Raw genomic sequence first — 26,638 nt, 5'->3', positions numbered from 1 at the left:
ATCGGGATGGGTTTGTCAGAGGCAATGAGATTGGCACAGGATAGAGCACGGTTTAGGGCTGTTGTACATAGGGTCGCTATGAGTCGCAAGCGACTTGATGACACATAACAGCAACAACACTGAGGTTTAATTAAGTCAAATTTAGCTTCAAAATGTTTGGGAAAATTACTTTGCTAATAACTTATACAAAGGGACAACTCTGCAGATTTAAAGAGAAATGTATTCAGGTCTCTATAATCATCTAAAATATTTTAAATATATTTTATTCATCCAATAAGTAATTACAGAGTACCTAAAGTGTATTTGACAGTATTTTAGGCATTAGGAAATATCAATAGGGCAGGCCATTCAAAATTTCTGCCTTTTCACGACAGAAACAATTTTGTATAATTTGCAGAGATAATTAGAAAGGAATTACAACTTAAAAATAATAAAATTAAAAATGCCAACTGATTGGAATTTCTATGCATATGTGGAGTATTGGCTTTTGTTTTTATTTGGGGTGATTGGTTTCTCTACTCTCCTTTTTGAAGATGGGAAGGGAAGACTGAAATATATTTCTAGCTGTTCATGCTGGAAAGTGGAATGGGAAGAAAATTGTTTGGGACATAGTCTTTAACCACGTGCCCTTGTCTTCAGCACTGCATATCACTGTAGTCTTAGTTTGCTTTCAGTTCCTGAATTGAGAAGCTCTCTGGTTCCATTTAACCCAAGAATAAATGCCTGTTGTTGTTGTTGTGTGCCCTACAGTTGGAACCAATGCATAGCTGGCCCTCCAGCACATTTTCAGAGGCATTTCATTGTATGGGAGGAGATTGCCCATTCTTCTTCGGAGGAGCAGCTGGTGGCCTTGAACTGCGTGCCTTCAGGATTGGAGCACAGCTTCTTGCTACTAGGCCACCAGAGGTCCCGAAGAATAAATGTCTAGTAATTGTAAAACATTGTACCTTTTTTTTAGTCATATTGGCTGGTGATCAAGAATCCAGGATTCTACTTGTGCTCTCAATATTTGTAATGCTTTATTTTTTAACAATTTTTTTAAATTGGATTTTTTTTTTCCATTCATGTTGCTTTGTTGTTTAGGTCAATTATTTACCACCTTTTACTACTAGGGGTACTTGGCATGTCTGAGTCCTGAAGTTTTCTACAAAATGTGTTTCCCTTTCCCATATCTTTCTATATTTATTTATATTTTTGGAGTCTTCTCCCTGTGTCTAGAAGCATGCTTTCAATTTTAGAATCTTTTTTACATATTTTCTAATTGTGATATGAGTGTTTACAAAGTATATGTTTTTCAATAATTTGTGCACTCCCCACCCATAACATTAATTACAATACACACAGTGTTTGATTGTCCCTCATTCTATATTGTCCTTTCCTTCACTCATATTAATAAACATTCCTTATATACTCCCTAGCAACCATTCTAGTTTGTTTCATTCTGTGTGTAAATCTCTTTTAAGCTTTTATAAATATTAGTCTTATATAATACTTGTCATTTTGTAACTGATTGATTTCACTTAGCATAATGTTCTCTAGATTTATTCAGTTTGTATTGTTTTCCAAATTATTGTTTTTCAGTGTAACATGGTACTACAGTGTGTCAATGTGCTGTAGTTTCTCTATCCATTCTTTCATTGATGTGCACTTGAAGCACACTCTTTTTTTACTCTTCTTGCTGATTTTTTTTTCACATTGACTCAGTAAGAAGTCATGCTCCTTACATCTTCCAACAGAAATAGCTCACTGCTGTAAAATAATATCATTCTTCTTGTACCTACGGCTTCATGGCTATTAATTATTTTGGAAATTTTAACAAATAGAGATAGATGCTTTATTTCACCAGAAGCCTGTTTATAGTTTGAAATCATATAGTTTCTGAACATAATATATTTTTTAAAAGTTATCAGTTATTTTTAATTGTTTTATTAACAGATAAATACAAATTTTGAAACTGTAGAATTAAAGATATAAATAGTGATTTTTATTTCTTTTGATTGACTGGTGCTAATGGAGGGGAACCCCATAATCTGGAAACAGGCAGGCCTTGTAGCTAAATTACATCGAAGAGGAATTCTGGGTATGTCTTGACTCTGGTTCTTGGTATTTTTGGAATTTGCTATTTCATTAGAATCATGCGCAACACTTTTTTGACCCCTAAAGGTCGTTATTTCTGGCTCTATTCTACACATTTTTAAAATTATGAAAGTGGAACATGAATCCACTTTCAGTTCATTCTGCCATTTACTAATACTGGCCATGTTTTTATTCATCTGTAGTTGTTGTTGTTATGTGCCGTCGAGTCGTTTGTGACTCATAGCGACCCTATGCACAACAGCCCTAAACCCTGCTCTATCCTGCGCCAACCACACTGCCTCTGACACACCCATCCCAATTACCCCAGTCACCGAATCAATCCATCTCATAGAGGGTCTTCCCCTCCAGCGCCGTCCCTCCACCCTCCCAATGATGTCCCTCTCCAAGGACTCGTCTCATCTGTAGTTAGAAACTCTATATTTTCAAGTGTTAACAATCTCAGAATTTTCACCATTTGACAAAATTTGCATTTCTTCTTTAATGAGGAGTCTGAGACCATTATTTGGAATCTCTGTGAACTTTGTCATTGTAACTCATTTGTTATTTACAGAATTCTATGTTTCCTTGTCTACCTCCACTTTCATTTTTTTAAAAAAAATACATTCTTTCTCCTTCTTAAGACCTATTCCTCCAAATGTTTTCATTTCTCTTGCCCTCTTGCAGTTATCTTTTATCTTTCCTGAGTTTTACCTTCTCCCTGTCGCTACAGGCATGAACAAATCATTTTTTCCCTTGACTTTTATGCTCCTATATTCTGTCAAAAATATTTCCTTATACTATCTAACTTTTCTACAGACTGGCTAATGATGAAATACCAGTACACATTAGATATTGTCTTAAGTGCTTCATTTTTATTAGCTCGTTTACTCATTAATGTTCTCTATGAGTCACAGGTGACTCGACGGCACATAACAACAACAATAACATTTACTCATTATAGTAACAACCTCGTATGGCACATAGAAAAATAATCTCGATTTTACAGCTTTACAGGTAAGGAAACGAATGAACAAAGACGTTAAGTAACTCAACCAAAGCCACACAGGTATTGAATAGGATTGAAACCCAGGCAATCTGGCTCCTAGGTCCAGTGCTATTAACCATTATACTGCACTCCAGCATCATTTCCATTTTTAGACTAGTCTTTATGTTCTTCCTCTTCTACATTGTGCCCTCAAATACATAATCATACATGATTTTAAAAGTAATTTCTTAACTCTCTAAAAAAATACTAGGTTTTGTTGATTCTTTCTTTCTAGACACCATGTTATTTCCTTAACCCTCATCCTTCTACCTGGAGCATTCCTGAAGTTTATCAAATACTAACAGGTAAATTATACAAATATAAGGACGTGTCTGTGTTTGTGTGTGCGTGCATTATTTGGAACCCGTTTCCTCTTTCCTTGGAACTGTTAGTTCAGTAGATTCTGTGACACAATACTGTGCTTGTTCCACTGACATTTTTATGCATAATTTCCTGGTGTTTTCTCAGGATTTTATTTTCCCTTTAGGGGAGAAGCAAAGACTTTGGAACTACAAAAATAAAACACGTTACAGCAGTAAAACCTGTTAGCTGTGTGGTTTTAGAAAAACCAATTCCCATCTCTGAACCTTTGTTTCTCATCAGTTAAATGAGTGAGGATTGATGATTTACTGAATCTTTGTGAAAGTGAATTAATTATAGGATATATAGACATATATATATATATATATATATATAAAATATTGTGCCTATTACTTTATAAACATGTGATAAATATTCATTTCCCTCTTCTGTGTATGAAATTTATTTCTTTAGCTTTTATCCTATTGATATTTTCAGACTCTATTACATAAATTTTCATTTTCAAATAACTTTCAAATATGTACTCATAAGTATATAATTACTTAGCTGAGACATTTTTGTACTAAGTCTAAAAGGCTTTTATATTTGTTTATATATAATTCTTCTAGTACGACAGAGGAGCACAATGAGAGAATATATAGAATGCCATCCTACACTTTTTTTTTAAAGACTATTTGCCTGCTTTTCTTGAAACTACTATTTGGTCTTTAAACTTCATAAGTATTTGATAATAATGACAGTCTTCTTAATAGGAATATCTACAAACCTTCAAATGACCCTCTGCCAGGTAGAATAAGAGTACTTTAAACATCCACTCTTACTGTATGGAACAGAACTTTAAAACTCACTTTAATTTGCCATTTCAATGATATTAGTCTTTCCACTACAGATTCTCTCAAGAGTCAACAGCTATGCCCTCAGAACATCCATCTGTATTTGTCACATCCAGACATTTTCAGTTCATTTAAACAGACATTAAACTAATGAAGTCTTAATTACGTACAATGTAGTGTCAAACTATTAAAATAATGGGGACACATAAATCTCTTAAAATTGAATTAAAAAAATAAATAAAGTTAGTAATTACTGCTGTAATTTTTTTAATATCTATATGAAAATGCTATGCAGAATGTTTATCCAAGTGAAAAACTTAGTGGTGAAAAATGCAAAAATGATCATTTAAAAATGAAACAGAGCATCAGTGAAGTAAGACCACTTGAGATGCTTCATATATTCTATATTAAATCAGAACTGAAATGTGGAGTCTTGAAATATCAAGTCAAAGAAACTTTTTAGAAAGGGAAGTTTCCATTTAGGAAACTAAACTCTCCATCTATGACTACTTTTAATTTTTTAGATAAAACAATATCCTAGATTTGTAAATTTGGTAAAAATATTTTAGTAGATAATCACTGCCAGAGGGAACTTAGAGTTATCTATGGTAACTTTATTTTAGTTTAATTTTTCCTGTTGCGATTCTTTAAACCAGCTAATATCTGGTCAACTAGGTAATTCTCTTTTATGTACAAGGATGACATAAATAACACAATTTACAAAGCAAATTCATAAAAATATAAAATAAAATTACATATGTGAATGTATGAGGATATTGAAATTATCAAAGATTTTATTTTATTTGGATCCACACTCAATGTTGTTGTTGGTGGTGGTGGTGTTATGTGCCACCGAGTTGCTTGCGACTCATAGCAACCTATGTACAAGAGTCCTAATTACCGTTCTAGCCTGTGCCAACCTCACCGTCTCAGACACACTCATTCCCACCACTCCACTCACAGAATCAATACATCTAATTGAGCGTCTTCCTCTCCTTTGCCCCCCTCTACTTTCCCAAACATGATGTCCCTCTCCAAGGACCAGTCCCTCCTTGCAACATGCCCAAAGTATGTCAGACGAAGCTTCAGAATCCTTGACTCCAAGGAGCACTCTGGCTTCACCCTCTCCAGGACAAACCTGTTTGTTCTCCTAGCAGTCCATGATATATTCTACACTCTTCTCCAGCACCAGAGCTCAAAGGTATCAATTCTCCTTCTATCATCCCTATTCACTGTCCAACTCTCTGATGCATAGCACATAACTTTGAAGACTATATCTTGGATCAGGCACACCTTAATCTCCAGCCTGATGTCGTTGGTCTTCAGTACTCTTGAGCGGTCCCTCACAGAAGGCTTTCTCAGTGCAATTCGTCTCTTGATTTCCTGGCTCCTGTTACCAAGAGTGTTGACTGTGGAACCAAGTAAACGAAAACGATTATCCATCTCAATCTCTTCACCATCCATTCTGATGCTGCCAATTGGCCCAGTGGTGAGAATCTTTGTTTTCTTGATGTTGAGCTTCAATCCATGTAGGAGGCTGCAGTCCTTGACCTTCTGCGCAAGCGCTTCAGGTAGTCCTCAGTTTCAGCAAGCAGGGTTGTATGATCCGCATAATGCAGGTTGTTAATTCTTCCAGCAATCCTGATGCCACATTCCTCCTCATACATGATCTGTTCTGCATACACATTGCAAAGGTATGGAGACAAAATACATCCCTGATGGACTACCTTCTTGATTTTGAACCATTTAGTGTCTCCTTGCTCTGTTCTGATGACAGTCTCTTGGTCCAAGCATAGGTTTCGCATTAGCATAATCAAATGTTCAGGGATTCTTATTCTTCTCAGAGTCAGCTATAGCTTGTGATCCACACAGTCAAAAGCCTTTGCATAGTCAATGAAGCACAGATAAAAAAATATCAGTCATGTAAATAAATGATGTATCAAAACAATTATGAAATATCATCTCACCCCAGTAACAATAGCAAAGTTCAGCAGAGCAGCAATCAACAAATTCAGGCAAGGTTGTGGAGAAATTGAAACCCTTATTCACTGTTGGTGGGAGTGTAAAATGGTGCAACCACTCTGGAAGGCAGAATGGCACTATCTCAAAAAGTTGGAAATAGAAATACCATTTGACCCAGCAATTCCATTACTGGAAATATGCCCTAAAGAAATCAGAACTGCCGCTCAAAGAGATATATGCACATTTATGTTTATTGCTATGTTGTTCACAATAGCAAAGAGAGGGAAGCAACACAGTGCCCATCAAGAAATGAATGGCTAGAGAAGCTATGGTATATTCATGCAATGGAATATTACATAGCACTGAAAAACAAGGAACTCATAAAGTAGTTTACAAAATGGATGGCCCTGGAGGATATTATGCTGAGTGAAATATCTCAGTCACAAAAGAACAAATATTGCATAATGCTACTACTATAAAACAGGGCTGACATAGGGGTTGAGGGGAAATGAAAAAAAGAGGGAATAATGACACTAAATTGGAACAGATGAGGGAAAGAACTGTCTAAAAGAAATATAATTAGGCATTATTTGGGTGACAACAGTCCAGAATAAGAGTTGAATAGCAAAATGGATTGGGGATAGGACGGAGGGAAGAAATTGTGTAACAATGAAAGAATCTTTTTAAAGAGAGAAGAGAACTGGGGGGAGGGATTATTTGCTCTTTTCCCTCTCCCTCACCAATATTTTATTACTTGTGGTTGCCAACATTTATCTTAACTGCATGCATTAATTATATTTTTTATCCATTCCCCTGTTAATGATAATTTGTTTATTTCCAGTGTTTTCCTCTCTTTCCTCTAAGAATCAATGCTACAATACCATTCTCATACATGTCTCTTTGTGCCTGTGTTAAAGTTTGTCTTAGGTTGAAGCAGGGATGTTAATGGCATTTTATGTAGAGCGATTTTTTGTGCCCTGGGCATTGTAGTATATTGAACATTTATGACTCCTGAGGTTATAATCTGTCAGTAGCAACACTTGAGTCAGCAGTAACAACCAAGAAATAGTTTAGTACCTTTCCATTTCTTTCTCTTTTTTTGGATGAAAGTTTAGAATATTTGTTTGCGTTCAACAATTGGTACATTTTGTTTCAGGACTTTGGTTAAATCCCTTCAATGTAGGCTTTTTCTTTCTTTGGGTGCTTCATTTCCATTTTTGCTTGTTTTCTGCCACTTCATAATTTGTATGACTATAGAAAAGTTAAAACAGTGTCTGAGGGCAATACAATATTAATTAGATGGTTTAACCAGTTTTGCAGACTGTAAACCCAGGATGTCCAGTTTTTAAAGCTATACCATGTGTTTGAATAATCCTGGGTGTGGTACAATGCCTAGCAACACTATGAACATTAGATGTGAACCCTGTCTTATCCTGTGCCATTCTCACAATCTCTGACATACTCAGGCCCATTGCTGCAGTCACTGCGTCAATCCACCTGGTTGAGGATTTTTTTTATTATACTATGTGAAATAGTTTTAATCAGAATCCTCAGGTCAACATAATCATAAATGTTCTTCTAGTTATGTAAATCCACAATATCTATATTAACAGCTCCATCCATGACTTATTTCCTCAATTCCTCTATGGTCTTTTGAGTGTGGTGAAAAGATTTGCTAGAAGGTCCTGCAGAAACTAAGAACCATCAGACTCACATGACTGCAGGTATGCAGGCCAGGTTTCCCCCCAAAACTGGTGAGTGATAGGCCAGGCTGGATGGCGCTGAATGCTTGCACTCCTGTGCTGGTGTTTTCCCATACACTCCAATGCAAAGAGTGCTTTTTTTATAATTTTAAAATTTCTTATTTGGATACATGTTTATAGAGAACAGTTGGATAAACATTTAAAGGGGAAGTGTTTAGAAATTTAAAATTTCTATAAAAGTTTTATTAAAAAAATTATCAGAATAAAGCTTTTGATATGAGGACTTCTGTGATTGGTCTTAGTTCAGTTGTCTTAGACCCAAAATTTATTGTTCCCTTATGCCTGAACTTCAGATAGTAATTTGCCAGATTCTTTCTTTTTTTAATTTTGTATTTACAAACTTTTATTCCTTGCAAATACCTTTTTTCTTTCTTTTTTAAATTTTTTTATTATTAAATTCAATGAAAATTTACAGACTTTGGATTTCCATCCATTCATTGTTGTACATTTCTCCCCTCCAAACCCTTCCCCCAAGTACACTCAGAGAGTGTTTTCTTATATTGATCCTCTAATTGTTGCTGATTTGTGAGACCATGTATCCATAATTAAGGTAGTTGGTTAAGAATTAGTTAAGAAGAGGCTGAGGTAATGGCTGGCTTTAAAGAAAATTCGGTTAAACCGATAGCCTACCTGCTAGCTTTTCTAGCTATTCTTTCTCATTATCTAAAGGATTAGGCTTCCCCTTATTATCATCTATATTTAGGTTGTTGTGTACCATGGAGTCAGAACCAACCCATAGCTGACCCTCCAGCTGGTTTTCAGAAGCATGAGAAGAGATTGCCAATCCTTCTCCTGTGGAGTAGCTGGTGAATTCAAACCTTGTGCATTCAGGATTGCAGTGCAACTCCTTGCCACTAGGCCACCAGTGTTCCTATCATCTATATTTAGGAAAATGTGTAAGCCAGCTGCTTCACTCCTTATGTTTCAATCTCCCCATTTTAGATAGCCAATTTTTAATTTGCACAATCTTATCAGACTCTTCAGTACTCTGAGGAAATAAGTATGTCATTTTCTCTGAAGAATCTTTCATTATAGTTGAAACTTTCAGCATCTTCATCCATAAACAAAGATCAAATCCAGACAAACCATCAGGCCACTTCATAATTTGCATGACTATAGCAATCACACTATCTCTCAGAAATGTCTTCTCTTCATCTGGTTGTGTTCCTGTTAATGCATCCTCAGAGTCTACATTTCCTTCTGTGTTTCAGACTGGCTGATCCCTTCACTCAGTCTTACCTTTTATGGGCCAAGTCAACACATCAGGGATCCTCAGGGATCCTGCTCCATACCAGCCACACTTAATTTACCATTCATTATGCTAGGTGGACGGTGCTGAAGGAGCAAGTACAAACTCAGCCCCTCTCTTCATTACTGTGTATCTCCCACTTCCACTCATCAAGTGGACTCAGGTGGTCATCTCAAGTTGAGCATACTCACCAGCTTCCTTGGATTTTAAAGTCCTGGAAAGGGCATTCTGATGCTTTTACCTTGCCTCTGCTTTTGGCAAAGTATCTTTTTTTTCTACCTGTCTTCTCTCAAATGTCACTATCCTCAGAGTACTGGATGGAGCTTAACCATTTCTAGGCTAAGCTCCATACTCTATACCAAATTCTACTACTTACTACAAACATTCTTTTAGGATAAATTTTCCTTTTTTAATTTCTAATTAATATCCAACTGGCTTACATTTTTCTCTAAATTACAATGTGTCCCATTATTATAGTATTCAGTATTCATTAATATTGCTACATCCATGTCAGTAAGGTATATAATACTTCAAACAAAAATCTTAGTAATTTTAGCAATATATCTTAAGTTACAACAAGAATAACAAAAAATTAAACAGAAACATCAATATTTATAAAGTTAAATAAATAAAAATCTTAACACATACACCTTTCCAAAAATTAACAGTCTCAACTTCATTATATACCCTTTTTTCTCAGGCCATAATGTAGCTTCTCGACTTTTCTTCCCTTCTTAGTACTATCAAATATAACTTTTTGGGTTTTCTCCCTCACTTTGTGTAAATAAACAATAACTATTTCAACTTTATATCTTCCCCAGCTTCACATTCCAAAACCAAACCTTGTTTCTGTGAGTCTGGAGTAACAAATACCATTTCTTCTGACACCAATTGTAAAAACAGCAGAAAATGGGACATAGGCGCAGGGACTTAAGCATCTCTCTGAACTAGCCAGAGGGAGTAAGAGTATCACAGTCCTTCACTGCTCCAGGTTAGAAAGCAGATTAAAGCCCTTACCCTAGCCCCATTAGTGTCTTTAGAACCATACTAGCAGCAAGAGGCTCTTTTATGCTTTGTTGGCACACAGACTTTACTCACATTTGTGGTACGAAGAGTGGGGATAATTAGGGAAGTAAGTTGGAGAGTGGGGTGACAAAGAATATCACTCAATGGAAGTCTGGGTTTTAGCCCACCTGTCCTAAGGCACAATTCCTCAATTAGTCCAGGCTCAGATTTCAGTTCATCAGTCAGCTTTTCCTTCCATTATCTGGAAAGAACAGCAAAACCTTTAATTGTGGCCTTTATCTCAGGGCTCCTATGGTTACACCTTGCCACAGTTTCTCATGGCAATGCTACAGTCTCTCTCTACCTCCATCACCAGGGTCTTGTTCTGCTCTTGCTCTTACTAGGCTCTTGCTCCTGTCTCTCATGAATCTTGCTATCCAGTGTGGGACATGGGGAACTTGCTGCACCATGTGAGAAGCACTCTATCTCTTATCCTAATCCCACAGCTATTGATGATTTACAAGACATTGTGTCTGCTATTAACGTAGATGAAGACCATACCACCACCACCCCCAGTGGGGGCTAAAGTAATGGCTAGAAAAGTAAATTTTCAAGAATTCTGACACCCCAGATCACTCCACAGTGTGGAGAGTGCTCCCTTATATTGATCTTCCAGCTGTTGCTGATTTGTGAAACCATGCTGATTTCTGAGACCTTGTATCTGCAGTAATGTATCTGGAGACCAGAGGGCACTAAGGTAATTGCTGTAAGAGTCAACTTTAGGCTGCCACCACAGTGTGTTCTTCTCTTTCTCTGACCCTCCACCTTTCCAAGCATGATGTTCCTCTCCAAGGAAAAACCTCTCCTAGGAACATGTATAAAGTATGTGAGGCAATGCTTTATCATCTTTGCCTTCAAGGAGCACTCTGGCTGCATCTTTCCCAAGACATATTATCTGTTTATATTTTTGGCAATATAGGATGTTCAGTACTTTTCTCCAACATCACAATTCAAAGCATCAATTTTTCTTCAAGGACCTTGAGTGGTGTATGTTATTTACAGTTTATTTAGTCTCTATCGTAGGCATTAATTCTTCTGGCATCCTTGTTTATTGTCCAGCTCTCAGATGCATAGCAAGTATTTGAAAAGACCATGGCCTGAATCAAGCACATCTTAGTCCTCAAGCTGACATTATTGCTGCTCAATACCAGAATAGAGGTCACGTATTTACTATGTACTCTAGAGCTCAAGTTTAATTCATACACAGCTTTGTGAAATAGAGACTGATCCTTTTACCAATGAATCAGTTAAGACTCAAATAAATGAAGTAACTTGTCCAGATCCATAAAACATAAAGTCAAGGCTGTGATGGGATTTAATTTTAAAAACTTTCATTTAAAGATCAAGCTTGTTCCATACACATGACTTCCAAATGAGGTCTTTAACAACTATAATCTGTTCTTGTTTTTAATAGTTAGGTGAGAATACAACGTTTAGTGAGCTGAGGATTGTGTCAGGAGTGAAATCTTGATAATTTTGCTTCAACTAATTTGTCGTAGCAAATGAATTTATGTTTTGTCAAAATCAGCTTATGGAATGGATGTTAATTAGTGTAGTTAAATAACATGATAGATGTAATTGAATTCAGTGGTTTCATTGAATTTTACAAGTGAGAATGTTAAATTGGCAAATGTTATGTTATCTATATTTTTTTAAAGACAATAGGGGAAATTATTCATAGGCTAGGCTCTAAAGTATTGTGGGAAACAAGTGTAAAAATTTCATTTAAAACAATTTGTATATGAGACTGCACCTAAATTTTTCATGTTATCTAAGGAAATATAGAATTGAAAAACTATATTAATTTTGTCCATACATTATAGTAGATTTGCTACCACACTTGCTGCTGGAGTCCGGTTTATGAAAATGTTTTCTGGGACACAGTTAAAGTGCATTTTATTTAAACATGTTCTATAGTAAATTGCTTTCACTAATCAAGCAGGACTTATCCCTATTTAGAAGAATTAGTGAGGTTTTACTCAATTAGGCTTGATGTCAAGTTAATTTTCCCCCATTAGTATAATGAAGAATAACTGTGTTGCTCTGTTATGCATGCTGATGGATAAAAAACCCTTGAGATGGAAACACATTTTTCCCTTTAAAAATGAAAGGAGGAAAGTAAAGGATTCTTGGTATTAGAACGAGTTGTTTCGTCATATTGTGTAGAAAGCCTAGTTGCCAATCAGTATTTCTAGAGGAAACTTTAAATTCAAAATGTGTTAGTGTTGTGTCTTTCCATGTCAGTTTTTCATCCTGCCCCCAAAATATTGTATTACAAAGAAGCAGGCCTTATTCTTTTCTTTTGCTGCTTTATTTATTCATTTAAAAATATTTGAGTATATTTATGTAGTACTGTATTTCTTACATGCTACCTTCTGCAGTTTGGAAATACAGGATCAAGATCTGGTAAGTAATTTTTATCAGTGGATTGCATGATGTAAAATTTACCAAAGCATGCAGTGTTTCATTGTTGTAATAAATGAAATCCATGTCCTAGAGAGAAGCACTTAGGCAGACAGAATTTATGCTATGCAGCATCGTATTATTCCATGTTATATTTATTCTGAAATAAAAATCAAAGATCTTAAACTAGAAAGAAACAAGCATCCTGAAAATAAAATGTGATTTTGCCAAACACTTTCTGCATTTGAGAAGAGATCTCTATTGGTGTGTAATCTATCGAGAATTGTACTGCTAATGAATAGAAAAGCTGTATATCTCTGTCAGAATTCACCAAATACTCTCAAAGAGAAACATGGCAAATCTCCTCCTGTTGCAATTTACAGCCTTAGAAACCCAGTAGAGGGTGGCTGTGAGTCAGAAACAGCTTGATGGCAGTGAGTAGTGAATATAGTAGAGTATATGCTTAAAAAAAATCTTGAGTTTTGTGGCATCAGGATTGGAGGAAAACTCATCAACAATCTGCATTATGCAGATGACACAATCCTGCTTGCTTAAACTGAAGATCTGAAGCACTTGCTGGAGAAGGAGAAGGTAAAGGAGTCCAATCTTAAATATGAATTGAAGTTCAATATCAAGTAAACAAAGATTCTCACCACTGGATTGATTGGCAGCATAGTGATAGATGATAAAGAGATTGAGATTGTTAACAGCTTCAGTTTGCTTGGCTCAACAGTCAACATCCTTGGTTCCAACAGCCAGGAAATGAAAAGATGAATTGCACTGGGAAAGTCTTTTGTCAGAGATCTTGTCAAAGTACTGAAGGGCAATGATGTCAGTCTGGAGACTAAAGTGAGCCTGATCCAGGCCATAGTCTTTGCCGTTACTTGCTGTGCATCAGAAAACTGGACAATGACTAGGAATTATAGAAGTGAACTGAAGCCTTTGAGCTGAGGTGCTGGAGAAGAATATTGAATATAACATAGACTGCTAGGAGAACAAACAAGTTCATCCTAGAGAAGGTGAAACCAGGCTGCTCCTTGGAGGCAAGGTTTTGAAGCTTTGTTTGACATACTTTGGACATGTTGCAAGGAAGGAACAGTCTTTGGAGAGGGATGTCATGCTTTGGGGTGGTTAAAGGGACAGTGTAAGAGAGGAAGACCGTCAGTGAGAAGAATTGATTCAGTGACTGTAGTAATGGGGGTAAGTGTGTCAGTGACAATAATATTGGCAGAGTATAGAGCAGGGTTGCAGGGTTAAGGGCTGTTGTACATAGGGTTGCTATGAGTCACAAGCAACTTAACAGTACATAACAACAATGGTTTCTACTTAGGAATATCAAACAACTCAATGAATGTGCTTTCTTAAACCTTTATAGCAATTTAACAAAGATGAATTAAAGACATTTAATAGCCGTAAAAGCAGCAATAAAGATTGCCTTTGCCGGTTAAGTAAATCATACATATTTCTAGTCTCTTGCTTTCTCTTTCATTCCCCTAATATGACATGTGTTAGAAAAAATGAAGTCAGCATCATTATTCATATTTTCCCAGGTTGGAAAAAAATCAATCAAATGTAGAGATTGTTTTGTATTTGGAAAGTAGAATTGTAACACATTTTTACTGGGAAAACATCACTTTTTCAAAGACAACAATCTTTTCTTGGAGTTATTTTAGTATTTTTTACTTTCACCAAAACAGTAGTCATGAAGCTTTGATATTACAATAATGGTGATTCTAAATTGAGCTTTCATTTTCCTTGACTTTATGTAGTGAGCTCATAGTGTCATTGTCATATTGCGATTGATTTATTTTGCACAGCACACATGTGTTAAAGCTCCATCTGTACAGCAGTATGTATGAAAAATTCATTTTACCTGCTGGCTGAGTAATATCCCATTGTTTATTCATTCAGTCTATTGTTGTTTCCTTTTGACTGGAACTGCAATGAATTTGTTGTACGAGTTTATGTTTTAATCTCTGCTTTCAAATATTTTTTTCTATATAGTTAGGACTGAAATTTCTGGCTCATATGGTTTTAGATTAGTTTTGGGTTTTTGAGGAATCAGCACACTGCTTTCCACAGTGGCTGTACCATTTTGCATTCCCACTACCAAAGGATAAGGGTTACAACTTCAACACATCCTCACCTACATTTGTTATTTTCTTTTTTTTCTTAGGCATCCTTGCAGATGTGTAATGGTATCTCAATGTGGATTTAATCTGTATTCCCTCTGATTACTAATGATACTTTTCATGTGTTTGGTGGCCATTTGAATGTCCTTTTAGGTGCTATTCCCTTTTAAACATAATTAATGTAAAAGAGTAAGTATACAATAGGTGACTGTTACATAGGTTCAACTCCTTCACCCTTTCCACCCAACACCCAAACTTAGCTTGTTTCTTCATTTGAATTATTCTGGGAGCATAGATGCTAAGAAATAGAAATATTTCTGTCTTTGATAAATGCTGCTTTTTTAGGATCCTAGCAATCAGTTTCTCCAAATTATGTGAAAATTTACCCATATTGCTGTTGCTTCTGGCTCCTTTTAAGCCTCCTAAGTAATAATCTTGTGTGTGCAGGGAGTACTTATATGACTCTTTTATAAGAAGTAATACCTTATTTCCAAATATACCAGGGCATTAATGCTATATACTCATTTGTACCAATGGTAGGCAACCTTTTAGGTGTATTAGGATAACTGTAAATATTTAATTACTATACTTTAATTTATTTAATTTAATTATATACTTTAAATTACATTGACATTGTCATAGCTGATTTCTCAAAAATACCTCAGGTTTCCTCTAAATTATTCTTTCTTCATTCAAAGCAATAAAGTGATATAGTCCCACACTGAAAATTAAAGGCAATTATTTCAGCTTTTAAAGGCCATAACAACTTTGTTCACACCCCACAGAAGAGATAGAGAGGAAACAATTTCCAGTGTTTCTGAAAGTTTTTACTTTCCTCTTAATGGTTATTTTCATTAGTAGAGAGTTTTGGAAATAGATACGGGTTTTTCCTGAAACCAAATGACTAGACACTAAATACATTCTTTCTGGTTATACACTTTAGAGGTAAAATTAATTTTATATTTTTCATACAAAGTTACATTTTGGTTATTAGAAGCTGAAACTGACTTTTCATATCTAAGGAACATACCAGAAAACCATCAGGGGAAAAAAAAATATATATATATAAGCATTGTAATCACTGGATTTCTTATGGCCTAGTGGATAAGATTATCCAAAAGTAGGCATTTTGATTAAGATTAAGAATATCCTCCTATGAGGTTCATTGCTGTTGTCGTGTGCTGTTGATTTGAGAACGACTCATAGTATAAGTTCAGAACAAAGATCTGAACCCTGTCACATGCCATCCTCATCATCTCCAACTTTGAGCTCACTGCTACAGTTACTGTGTTAATTCTTCTTGTTAAGAGTCTTCCTCTCTTTTGCTGGTTTTCCATTTTTCCTGCATGATATCCCTTTCCAAGGAATAGCTCTTTCTATCAATATGCTCTAAGTGTCTGAGACGAAGCTTCGCCATCCTCACCTGTAAGTTCTCTGTGTGCACATTTTCCATGATGTACCTGTTTGTTCTTTTGGCAGTCTGGAATATTCAGTACTCCTCTCCAGCATCATCCTTACTCATTGTCCAGCCCTTGGACTGAAAAGACCATGATCTGAATCAGGAGTCTCTTAGTCTTCAAGCTGACATTATGCCTGTCAGTACTTTGGATAGGTCCCTGACAACAGACTTTCCCATTGTAATAAGCCTTTTGATTTTGTAACGACTGGTGCCAAGGGTGTTGATTGTGGATCCAAGTAAGATAAAGTCATTGACAGTTTTCTTCTTTTCTCCATCCACCATGATGTTGCCTATTGACCCAGTGGTGAGAAATTTTCTCTTTTATGTACTGAGATGTAATCCATATTGAAGGCTGAAGTCTGTAGATCTTCAAGTCTTCCTTAGTTTCAGCAAGCAAGGTTGTGTCATCTGTGTAACCACAAATTATTGATGAGTCTTTCTCCTATGCAACATTTTTAGTCACAGCTCATTGAATGATTTGCTCAGAGTAACGATTGAATAAGTGTGGAGAAAGAATATAGTCCTGTTGTACACCTTTCTGGATTTAAAACCACACAATGTTTCACTGCTCTATTTGGACAACAACTTCTTGCCTTAGGTACAGCTTTCATGTAAGAATGATTAAATATTCTGTGATTCCCATTATTCTTAACCATAGCTTGTTATGACACAAACATTTCTGATATTTTCTGCTTTCTGCCAATATCCATCCAACATCAGCAATGATATTCCTGGTGCCATGGTCTCTTCTAAACCTAGCTCACACACCTCGCAGTTCTCTATCAGTAAACTGTTATAGCCATTTTTGGATGATTTTTTAGCAATATTTTTCTTGTGTGTGATATTAATGATATTATTCTATAATTTCCACATTCTGTTGGATTACTTTCTTTTTTTAAAAAGCAACAAAATGGAACTCTTCACAAATTTGTATGTTATCCTTGCACAGAGGCCGTGCAAATCTCTGTATTGTTCCAATTTTCGTGCATGTGCTGCTGAAGAGAGCACTAGATTACCTTTTTTTTTTTTTTGTGACCAGGAACAAGTATGGATCTCTTCCAGTCAGTTGGCCAGGTACTGTCTTCCAAATTTCTTGGTACAAATTAATGAGCATGTCCTAGGATGCACCTGTTAGTTGAAACATGTCAATTGGTGTCCCACTGATTCCTCTGGCCTTATTTTTGCCAATTTCTTCAGTGCAGCTTGTTATCTCTTGTTCGTACAGTACTTCCTGCCATTTTTCAGTGTCAACTAATTCTTTTGGTACAGTGACTCTTTATTCCCTCCATATTCTTTTGATTCTTCCTGGATCATTTAAGATTTTTGCTCATAACATCTCCTTAGTATTGCAGCTTGAGGCTTGAATTTGTTTTTTGGTTCTCTCAGCTTGAGAAATACTGAGTAAGTTCTTCCCTTTTTATTCTGTAAGTCTATATATCCTTGTTCTAAAACTTTGCTATGTCTTTCTCAGCTGTCCTTTGAAATCTGTTCATCTCTTCCACTTCTACATCTCTGCACTTTGCTTTGACTTCTGAATGCTCTAGTGCAATTTTTAGAGTCTCTTCTGACATCCATTTTTATCTTTTCTTTCTTCTCTGTTTAAGTGGTGACCTTTTGCTTTATTAATGGATCATATTCTTGATATCATCCCACAGCTCATCTTGTCTTCAGTCATTAGTGTTCTGTGCCTCACATCTATTCTTGAGATGATTTTTAAGTTCAGGTGGGATAGACTGAAAGCCATATTTTGGTTCTCATGGAGCCATGTGATTAACAACCTTTGAAAACCTGCTGGAGGATCAGCTATGCATTGAGTTTTTACTCCACACCAGTGACTTTGACTTTCATTGAAATCCCTGCAAAATATAACCATAAAATGAAGCATATTAAAATTTTACTTTTGTAAAGTCATGTTAGCTCTTCAGACTTCTACATTCATTTAATACTTTGTTACAGTTTTCATTTTTTTGTTGTTGTATGGTGTCATTAGTTATTTCTAACATTGACTTATAATGACACTGTATTTCACTGAAAATAAAACAGTGCCTAGATCTATGCCATCTTCACAGTCTTTGCTCTGTTTCAACCCATTGTCACATATACTAACATCTTATGGAAAGTCTTAATTTATGCTGATCCTTTACTTTACCAAGCACCATTATCTTCCTTGTGGACTGGCTTTCTTGATAATGTTTCCAAAGAGTGTAAAAGGATGTCCTGTCATTCTTGTATCTTTAATTTCTCTATCTTAGCATAGATTCTGTCTGCCTCCAAAAAATACTCAGTCAATTAGTCTAACCCCAGTGCCATCTGCATGACTTTGAACAATCACTCATGTTCTTTGGTTGCCTTTTGCATCTTTAAAATTAAGATACCAATTTATTGTTTCATTGATGAGAATATTGCAAAAGTCAAAAGAAAAGGCATATGTTAACAGGTACAAGTGTTTTGTAAACTATAAAGTAGTATGTTGTTGATTGCCATTGAGTCAGACATTACTCATAGTGACTCCATGAACAAAAGACCTAATACCTTTCTATAGCTATCACCATTTCTCCAGGTTCATAGAGTTTCCAAAGGTATGTGGTTTAGGAAGTGGATTTAAGTAAGATGAAGCTTCACCATCTCTACTTCTAAGGAACACCTTAGTTGTACCTTTGATATATTTGTTTGTTCTTTTGGTAGTCAGTCCATGAGATATTCAGCACTCTTCTTCAGCATCAAAACTCAGATGAGTTGATTCTTCTTCTGTCATTCTTACTCATTGTTTGTCTCTCAGATGCACAGCAGATGATTGGAAAGACTGTGGCTTGAATCAGGGACACCTTGGTCTTTAAACTGACACCATTGTTCTTTAGGACTTTGGAGAGATTCTTGACAGTAGACTTTCCCTATGCTGTTCATCTCTTGATCTCTTGTATGCTGGCACCAAGGGTATTCACAGTGGATTCAAGGAAGATGAAATTGTTGACAATTTCAAAATCTTTTCTCTGTCTGTCATGATATTTCCTTTTGATGCAGTGGTGAGAATTTTTGTTTTCTTGATGTTGAGATGCAAAATTGTATTATTAAAAACAAAAGGACACCACAAACGAATGGATTGAGAAATTATGGTACACTCACACAATGGAATACTATGCAGCACACAGGAGCAATAACTTTGTAAATTTTTACCTAACATGGGAGGGACTGGAGAGCATTATGCTGAGCGAACTAATTCAATCACACAAGGATAAATATTGTGTAAAACCATTATTGTAGAATGCGTATAAGGATCCAGGAGTGGTGGGAGAGGCTAGAAGCAGAGGAATGTGGATGTGTGTGTGTGTGCGGGGAGAATTAATCATTGGGTTGTATAATTTGATGGATGAGGGGAGGGAAGGAAATGTAAAGAATTTGTTTGAATTTGTGTTTGAGTTTTGTAAATAAACTAGTGGGGGAAAACAAACAAACAAACAAAAACCACAAAAGGACAATAACATAAAACCCTGTAAAACACAACAAATCAACCCACTTATCTTACTGTGTATCCCTGAGTAAACTCATTAACCTTAATGTGCTTTATATAATATGGAAATACTAGCTCTAGTGGCCTAGTGATAAGAAGCTATGCTATAATCCCAAATGTACTTGGTTCGAATCCAGCAGCAGCTCTGTGGAAGAAGGATGGCCAGTCTCTTCCAGTGCTATTTACTGCCCTCTGAAAACCTATTGGAGAGTCAGTTATGAGTCAGTTGAGACTTGACAGCACACAACACAGTAGTACTTGTCTAGATTACTACTTATAATAAATCTATAATAATACTTATTTATAATATGGTAATACTAGTATTACTATCTGTTGTTGATAAGTACATTAGATAGCTAATATTCTTAGGGAGCTCTGGTAGCCTAGTGGTAAGGAACTTCTCTGCCAACTCCAAGGCACCTGATCCAAACCTACCAGCTACTCCACGGGAGAAAGGTGGGCAGTCTTATTCCTTGCAGTTTACTGCCTCTGGAAACTTGCTGGGTGGGAGGAGGGAGGTCAGCTATGGGTTAGTTCTGATTCCACAGCAGGTAACAACAACAAAGTTTTCAGAACAATGCCTGGAAAGTAGCAAATACAATACAATGCAATGCAATGCAATACAATACAATACAACACAATACAATACAAATATGCCTTTGCTATTTTTCTCCTCCCTTTACTTCTCCTTCTCATATTTCTTCCTCTTCCTTATTTTTATCTCTTTTTCTTCTTCTTACTACTCTCTCAATTATCCTTCTTCTCTTCTTTTCCTTGTTTTTATTTTTCTAACCCTCATGCAATCCCAAGAAGCTGGTTATTGTTGTGTGCCATCGAGTTGGAACCACTCACAGCTGACCCTCCAGCAGGTTTTAAGAGGTTATAAATGAAACAGGAGATTGTCTTTCTCCTGTAGAAGAGCTGGTGAATTTGAACCACTTGCCTAAGGTTGGCAGAGTAACTTCTTACCACTAGAACACCAGAGCTCCCTAGGAAGATGATAATATTACTTTTTCTTTTCTAGCTAATCTCCCGACTCTGTATAATAATCTTGAGCTTCTCCTTTTGCTTTTGTTTTTCCTTTGCTTCCTGTCCTATTTCATTTTTTCCTTCTAACTCTTCTCTTTATTTTCTTCCTCCTCCTTCTATAATCTGTCTCTTCTCTTATTAATGTTGCTACCAGCCCCCAACCCACTTCCTCATAAATGCAATTAATTCACCAGATTTTGCTGAATATTACCTTAAAAACTTAGTGGCTCCAAATTATGTTTACCTGTGTCTACAAACCAGAAACATCCCCCAAAGATGAAAATTTGCTCCTGGTGAAACAATGAAAAGATATATTGCAAAGTCTAATGTAAATCCTAAAAGTAAAACCCAAAAATGTTTTGAGCAATAAAACCAATGTGGGATTAAATTCAATACTTCTCAATACTCCTGCTTTGAAGGAAATATCTGTCTTTTTAATATATTTCATGCTTGTTTTGGGGAGATATTTTTAAAATCAGCCATATATTTTGTCTTTTCTCCAAGTCACCTAAACTCTTATTTTCTTTTTATTTCCCATAACATTCAATAAAGGGTTGAATGAATTGTAGAAGTTTGATAAATGTATTTATTGGGCTCTTATGTAGAGTTAAAGGGAAGGAAAATTAGACGTAAAATGATCTCCAGTTCATTGTAAACTGTGACACTGCTTAAAATAAATTTAGTTTTCTATGGTGTTTGGAATATATGTTAGTTGGAAATTTGTAATTTGAATTTTTAAAATTATTTTTTTTGTGTGTATCTTCAAATTGGATCTGACTGGTACAGGAGATTGCCCCTCCTTCTCCAGCAGAGCATCTGGTGGATTCGAACTGTGCACCTCTGGGATTGCAGTTGTAATTTGATATTTTACAATTTCTTAACAGACCTGGAAAAGTTCTGTTATAAGATTTTCCTGTTTTTGTTCTTTTCTTGAAATGGAAAGAGCTGTTAATGTAAAGACAGTTCTGTTCCATTCACTTTTTATGAGTTTTGCTGAGAAAAACACTGGTATTTAAAGCTGACTGAGATCACATTGTTGTAGTCTAAACACCCTTCACAAAACCTGAAACACAGTGGAAATTTAATAAATTTTCTAGAAAGAAAATATCATTTAATGTATTTTATCTATTTTATAATTGATGAAACTGAATCTCAGATCATTTGTTTACAGTTACTCAATGGCATAAAATCTACTACTTTCAAGTCAGTTCCAATCCACAAGGACTCTAAGAACAAGTAGAATTGGCCCATAGGTTTTCTGAGGCTGTACATCTTAGCAAGAACAGGCTGCTTCATTTTTCTCATGGCTTTTATGTGCTAACCTTTCTTTTAGCAACATAATATTAACCAGCTGCATTACCAAGGCCCTTTACCACAATGGTATTTCAGAAACCAAACTCACTGTCTTCAAGTCAGTTCTGATTCATAGTGAACCCGATTTTTTGCTGTATACTGATATCATTGATTTCACATGCAAGTAAGATTCTACAGAAGATTATCCAAAAATGACTGGAACAGCTTATCAGCAGAGAACTGCCAGAAGTCCAGGCTGGGTTTAGAAGGGGTCGTGGTACTAGGGATTTTGTAGCTGATGTTAGATGGATCTTAGCTGAAAGCGGGGAATACCAGAAGAATGTCTATCTAGGGAGCTCTGGTGACCTAGTGGCAAGAAGTTGTACTGCATTCTCAGAGGTATGTAGTTCTAATCCACCAGATGCTCTGCTGGAGAAGGAGGGACAATCTTCCCCTGTACCTGTCAGATCTGATTTGACGGTACACACACACAAAATAATAATAATTTTAAAAAAAGAATGTCTCTCTGTTTCATTGATTATGCACAGGCTTTGACTGTGTGGATCATAACAAACTGTGGCTGACTGAGAAGAATGGGAATCCCAGAACAGTTGATCGTGCTAAAGAAAAATCTATATTTGGACCAAGAGGCAGTCGTCAGAACAGAGCAAGGAAACACTGCATGTTTCAAAATTGGGAAGGGCATACGCCAGGGATGCATCCTATCTCCATACCTTTTCAACCTGTATGCAGAAGAGATTATCTGAGAGGCTGGGCTCTATAAGGAGAAGTGTGGCATCAGGATTGGTGGAAGATCTATCAACAATCTATGCAAATGACACAACCCTGCTTGCTGAAACTGAGGAGGACCTGAAATGCTTGCTGCAGAGGGTCAAGGACTGCAGCCTTCAGTATGGATTGAGACTCAATGTCAAGAAGACAAAGATTCTCACCACCGGACCAATTGGCAGCATCTGGATGGATGGTGAAGAGATTGAGATTGTTCACAGCTTTAGTTTGCTTGGCTCCACAATCAACACTCTTGGCACCAGCAGCCAGGAAATTAAAAGACGTATTGTGATGGGAAAGTCTGCTGTTAGGGACCTCTCTAAAGTACTGAAGTGCAGTGGTGTCTCTTTGGAGACTAAGGCGTGTCTGGTACAGGCCATGGTCTTTGCAATCACTTGTTATGCATCAGAGAGTTGGACAATGACTAAAAAGGATAGAAGAATTGATGCCTTTGAGCTGTGGTGCTGGAGAAGAGTATTCAATGTACCATGGAGTGCTAAGAAAACAAACAGATTAATCCTAGAGGGGGTTAAACTGGGCTGCTACTTGGAGGCAAGGATTCTGGGGCTTCATCTGACATACTCTGAACATGTTGTAAGAAGGGACCGGTCCTTGCAGAGGGACATCATGCTTGGGAGGGTGGAGGGAGAGCGCAGGAGGTGAAGACCTTCTATGAGGTGGATTGATTCAGTGACTGGAGTAATTGGGATGGGAGTGTCAGAGGCAGTGCTATTGGCACAGGATAGAGCAGAGTTTAGGGCTGTTGTACATAGGGTCGCTATGAGTCGCAAGCGACTTGACGGCACATAACAAGAACAACAACTGATGGGTCAGAACTGACCCATAGCAGAGCAAAACTGCTCATAGAGTTTCCAGGACTATGAATCTTTACAGAAGCGGACTGTCTCATTTTTCTTCTGAGGAACAGCTGGTGCATTTGAAACGGCTGACTTTTGGTTAACAGCTGAATTCCTAGCTGAATTCCACCTAGGCTCCTCACACATGGCATAGAAGAGATTAAAATGCATTTTCTTTCCTGTCATTATACTATAAATGTGGATTTCATGTATCATATGGAAAAGACTTTAAAATTTGTCTTAGGGTAAATAAAACTTTTAAGTCAATGTTTAATTTAATTTTACGAAGACTTATTAAGACTTTGTTCATACAAGTTAAAAAGTTAGCTTTAAGGTAAAATGTCTTTAAGTGGCCTGTTCAACGCATATCAATTGATTAATCTCTTTTCTCTCTACAGTTTCCTTTCTCCTGTTATGTATTTTTGTTGTATACCGTCAAGTCAGAACAGATCATCCAGCGGGGTTTCAGAGGCAGTTAATTGCAGGGGAGAAGATTGCCCATCTTTCTCCCATGTAGCAACTGATGCATTACAACTACATGCCTTTGTTATCGAAGATCAGCTTCTTACCACTAGGTCAATGGATAGGCCACTAGGTTGCTGTCCACTGTGAGAGAGAGCTCTGGCGGCTTAATGGTAAGAAGCTGTGCAGCAATCCCAGAGGCATATGGTCAGAATCCACCAGCTGCTCTGTGGGAGACGGATAAACAACCTCCTCCCAAGCAATTTACAGCCTCTGAAAATCTCTGGAATCAGCTATGAGCTGGTTCTGACTCAATAATACACAGCAGCCTCCACCATGGAAGACATTGTGTTGGAGTTATTTGTCTCTCTTAAGAGATAACCTATTTCCTACTTCTCATGATCTTTTAGACTTCCAAGACATTGGTAATCAAGTTCATTGATTTTCTGCTGTTTACAGGATGAAAAAAGAGAGCCAAGCTCATGTACCTGCTTAAAGGGGCCCAAATTGTCAGAAATCAAAACAATTGCCTGGATGATCACATTCAGTGATGCCCTCCACAATTTCATTGATGGCCTGGCGATTGGAGCTTCCTTCACCTTGTCTCTCCTTCAGGGATTCAGCACTTCAATAGCAATCCTATGTGAGGAGTTTCCTCATGAGCTAGGTAAAGCAGCTTTGCTTCTTGATCTTAGTGCCATAATATAAATGAGGTGACAAGCCCTTAAGATCCTACTGATCCCATTAAAGGAGGACTTGTTTGACACTGATAATGACTTTTATCTCTGTAAAAATAGAAAAAATATATTCACTTGATATTTTCTTTCTTTTTTAGGGGACTTTGTGATTCTCCTCAATGCAGGAATGAGCACTCGGCAAGCTTTGCTGTTCAATTTTCTCTCTGCGTGCTCCTGCTATGTTGGACTAACTTTTGGCATATTGGTGGGAAATAATTTTGCTCCAAATATTATCTTTGCACTAGCTGGAGGCATGTTCCTCTATATTTCTCTGGCAGATATGGTAAGAAATTTGAAATTTTTATTTTGTTTTATAGTTTTAAATTTAGAAATGAACATGTGGGTCGTTCTGCTTCTTTCAGTGTATAAGCCTTTTTAACTGGAGTTTTAAACATTTTCAGTCAAATAAGTTTTCTTTAGTAGTTTGCACTAACAGTAATTTAAAAGTGACTCTTTTATCTGTAATATGATTGATTTGTGATGAAACTTTTCTTTTGCTGAATGAGTGACATTTTCCCAAGTGTCCTTTTTGGTTCATGGTTGGTAAAGCTTGTCTTCTATTATGCTCGAGCTAGCAGTCATTTAGTCAGCTCCCATTTCAAGACAGTCCCATCAACAATAGAAAAACACTGCCTGATGTTGTGCCACTTCCATGAAGATGAGGGTGTGGACCACAGGGGTTTCATTGGCTAAACTTTGGATGCTAATCACCTGTCCATTCTACTTAGGCTGTTATATTCTGGAAACTCTGCCGAAACCTATTCAGCATCATATATCAACATAGACACATATTAATCAGTAGTTTCTACATGAGGTACAATGACTTGGAATTGAGCACAAAGATTCTGCATAGATGGTGAGAATTCTACTACTGAGTCACCAGTGCTTCATCTACCATTAAAATCTCCAAAGGATTTGCTCTTATATTGTGAGCATGCCCTATTTAGAAGCAGAATAGCTAGTTGAATAAGTACCATTTTATTTTTCAAGGTTCTAAGACTTTTAGGCTACATTAACACTGATAAAAGTTTTTAAAATTTAAACTGGATGGTACTTATTTGAGTCAGCATATGTTGCATTTTTATTTATGTCTTTGCTGAGCTTTTATTTTTATATTTTAGTATATCAGTATATAAGAGAAAGCACATACCAGTGGTACGTAGGGAACGCTGGTGACACAGTCTGTAGGGAATTGTGCTGCACACTCAAAAGTGGCACTTCTCTAGCTATGTCAGTCCTCCAGGGACTCTGCGCGAGATAGATGGACAATCTTCTCTGTGCAATTGACAGCCTCTGAAAAGCCACTGGAGAGTCACCAATGAATTTGTGACTTAATGGTAATGAGTTTGAGTTTTGGAGTGTGAATGTGTGTTTGTATCAATTGAGCATGCAATCAAGATGCATTAGTAATAATGGGTGACTGCAATGCAAAAGTTGGGAACAGAGAAGAGTCAGTAGTTGGAAAACATGGACTTGGACACAGAAAAGAAGCTGGAGATAGAATGATAGAATTCTGTCCAATCAATGATTTATTCACTGCAAATACTTTTCATAAGAAACATAAATGCAAACTATACACGTTGATAATAATGGGTGACTGGAATGCAAAAGTCGGGAACAAAGAAGAAGATTCAGTAGTTGGAAAACATGGACTC

General features: G+C 36.6%; 1 protein-coding gene across 1 annotated transcript in view; it reads left to right on the top strand.

Moving 5' to 3' along the window:
* The window catches only part of SLC39A8 (solute carrier family 39 (zinc transporter), member 8), a 118,492-nt gene that overhangs the window by 83,311 nt on the left and 8,543 nt on the right, over positions 1–26,638 (top strand). The window contains exons 6-7 of the mRNA XM_006893091.1: positions 24,706–24,913; positions 25,082–25,266. Of these exons, the coding sequence (XP_006893153.1) occupies positions 24,706–24,913; positions 25,082–25,266 (393 nt within the window). The remainder of the gene's footprint in view (positions 1–24,705; positions 24,914–25,081; positions 25,267–26,638) is intronic.

Source organism: Elephantulus edwardii, unplaced genomic scaffold (assembly GCF_000299155.1).
Source record: "Elephantulus edwardii isolate Elephantulus edwardi_28Jun2011 unplaced genomic scaffold, EleEdw1.0 scaffold00122, whole genome shotgun sequence".
NCBI classification, from domain to species: Eukaryota; Metazoa; Chordata; class Mammalia; order Macroscelidea; family Macroscelididae; genus Elephantulus; species Elephantulus edwardii.
This window is presented reverse-complemented; position numbering and strand designations above follow the sequence as displayed.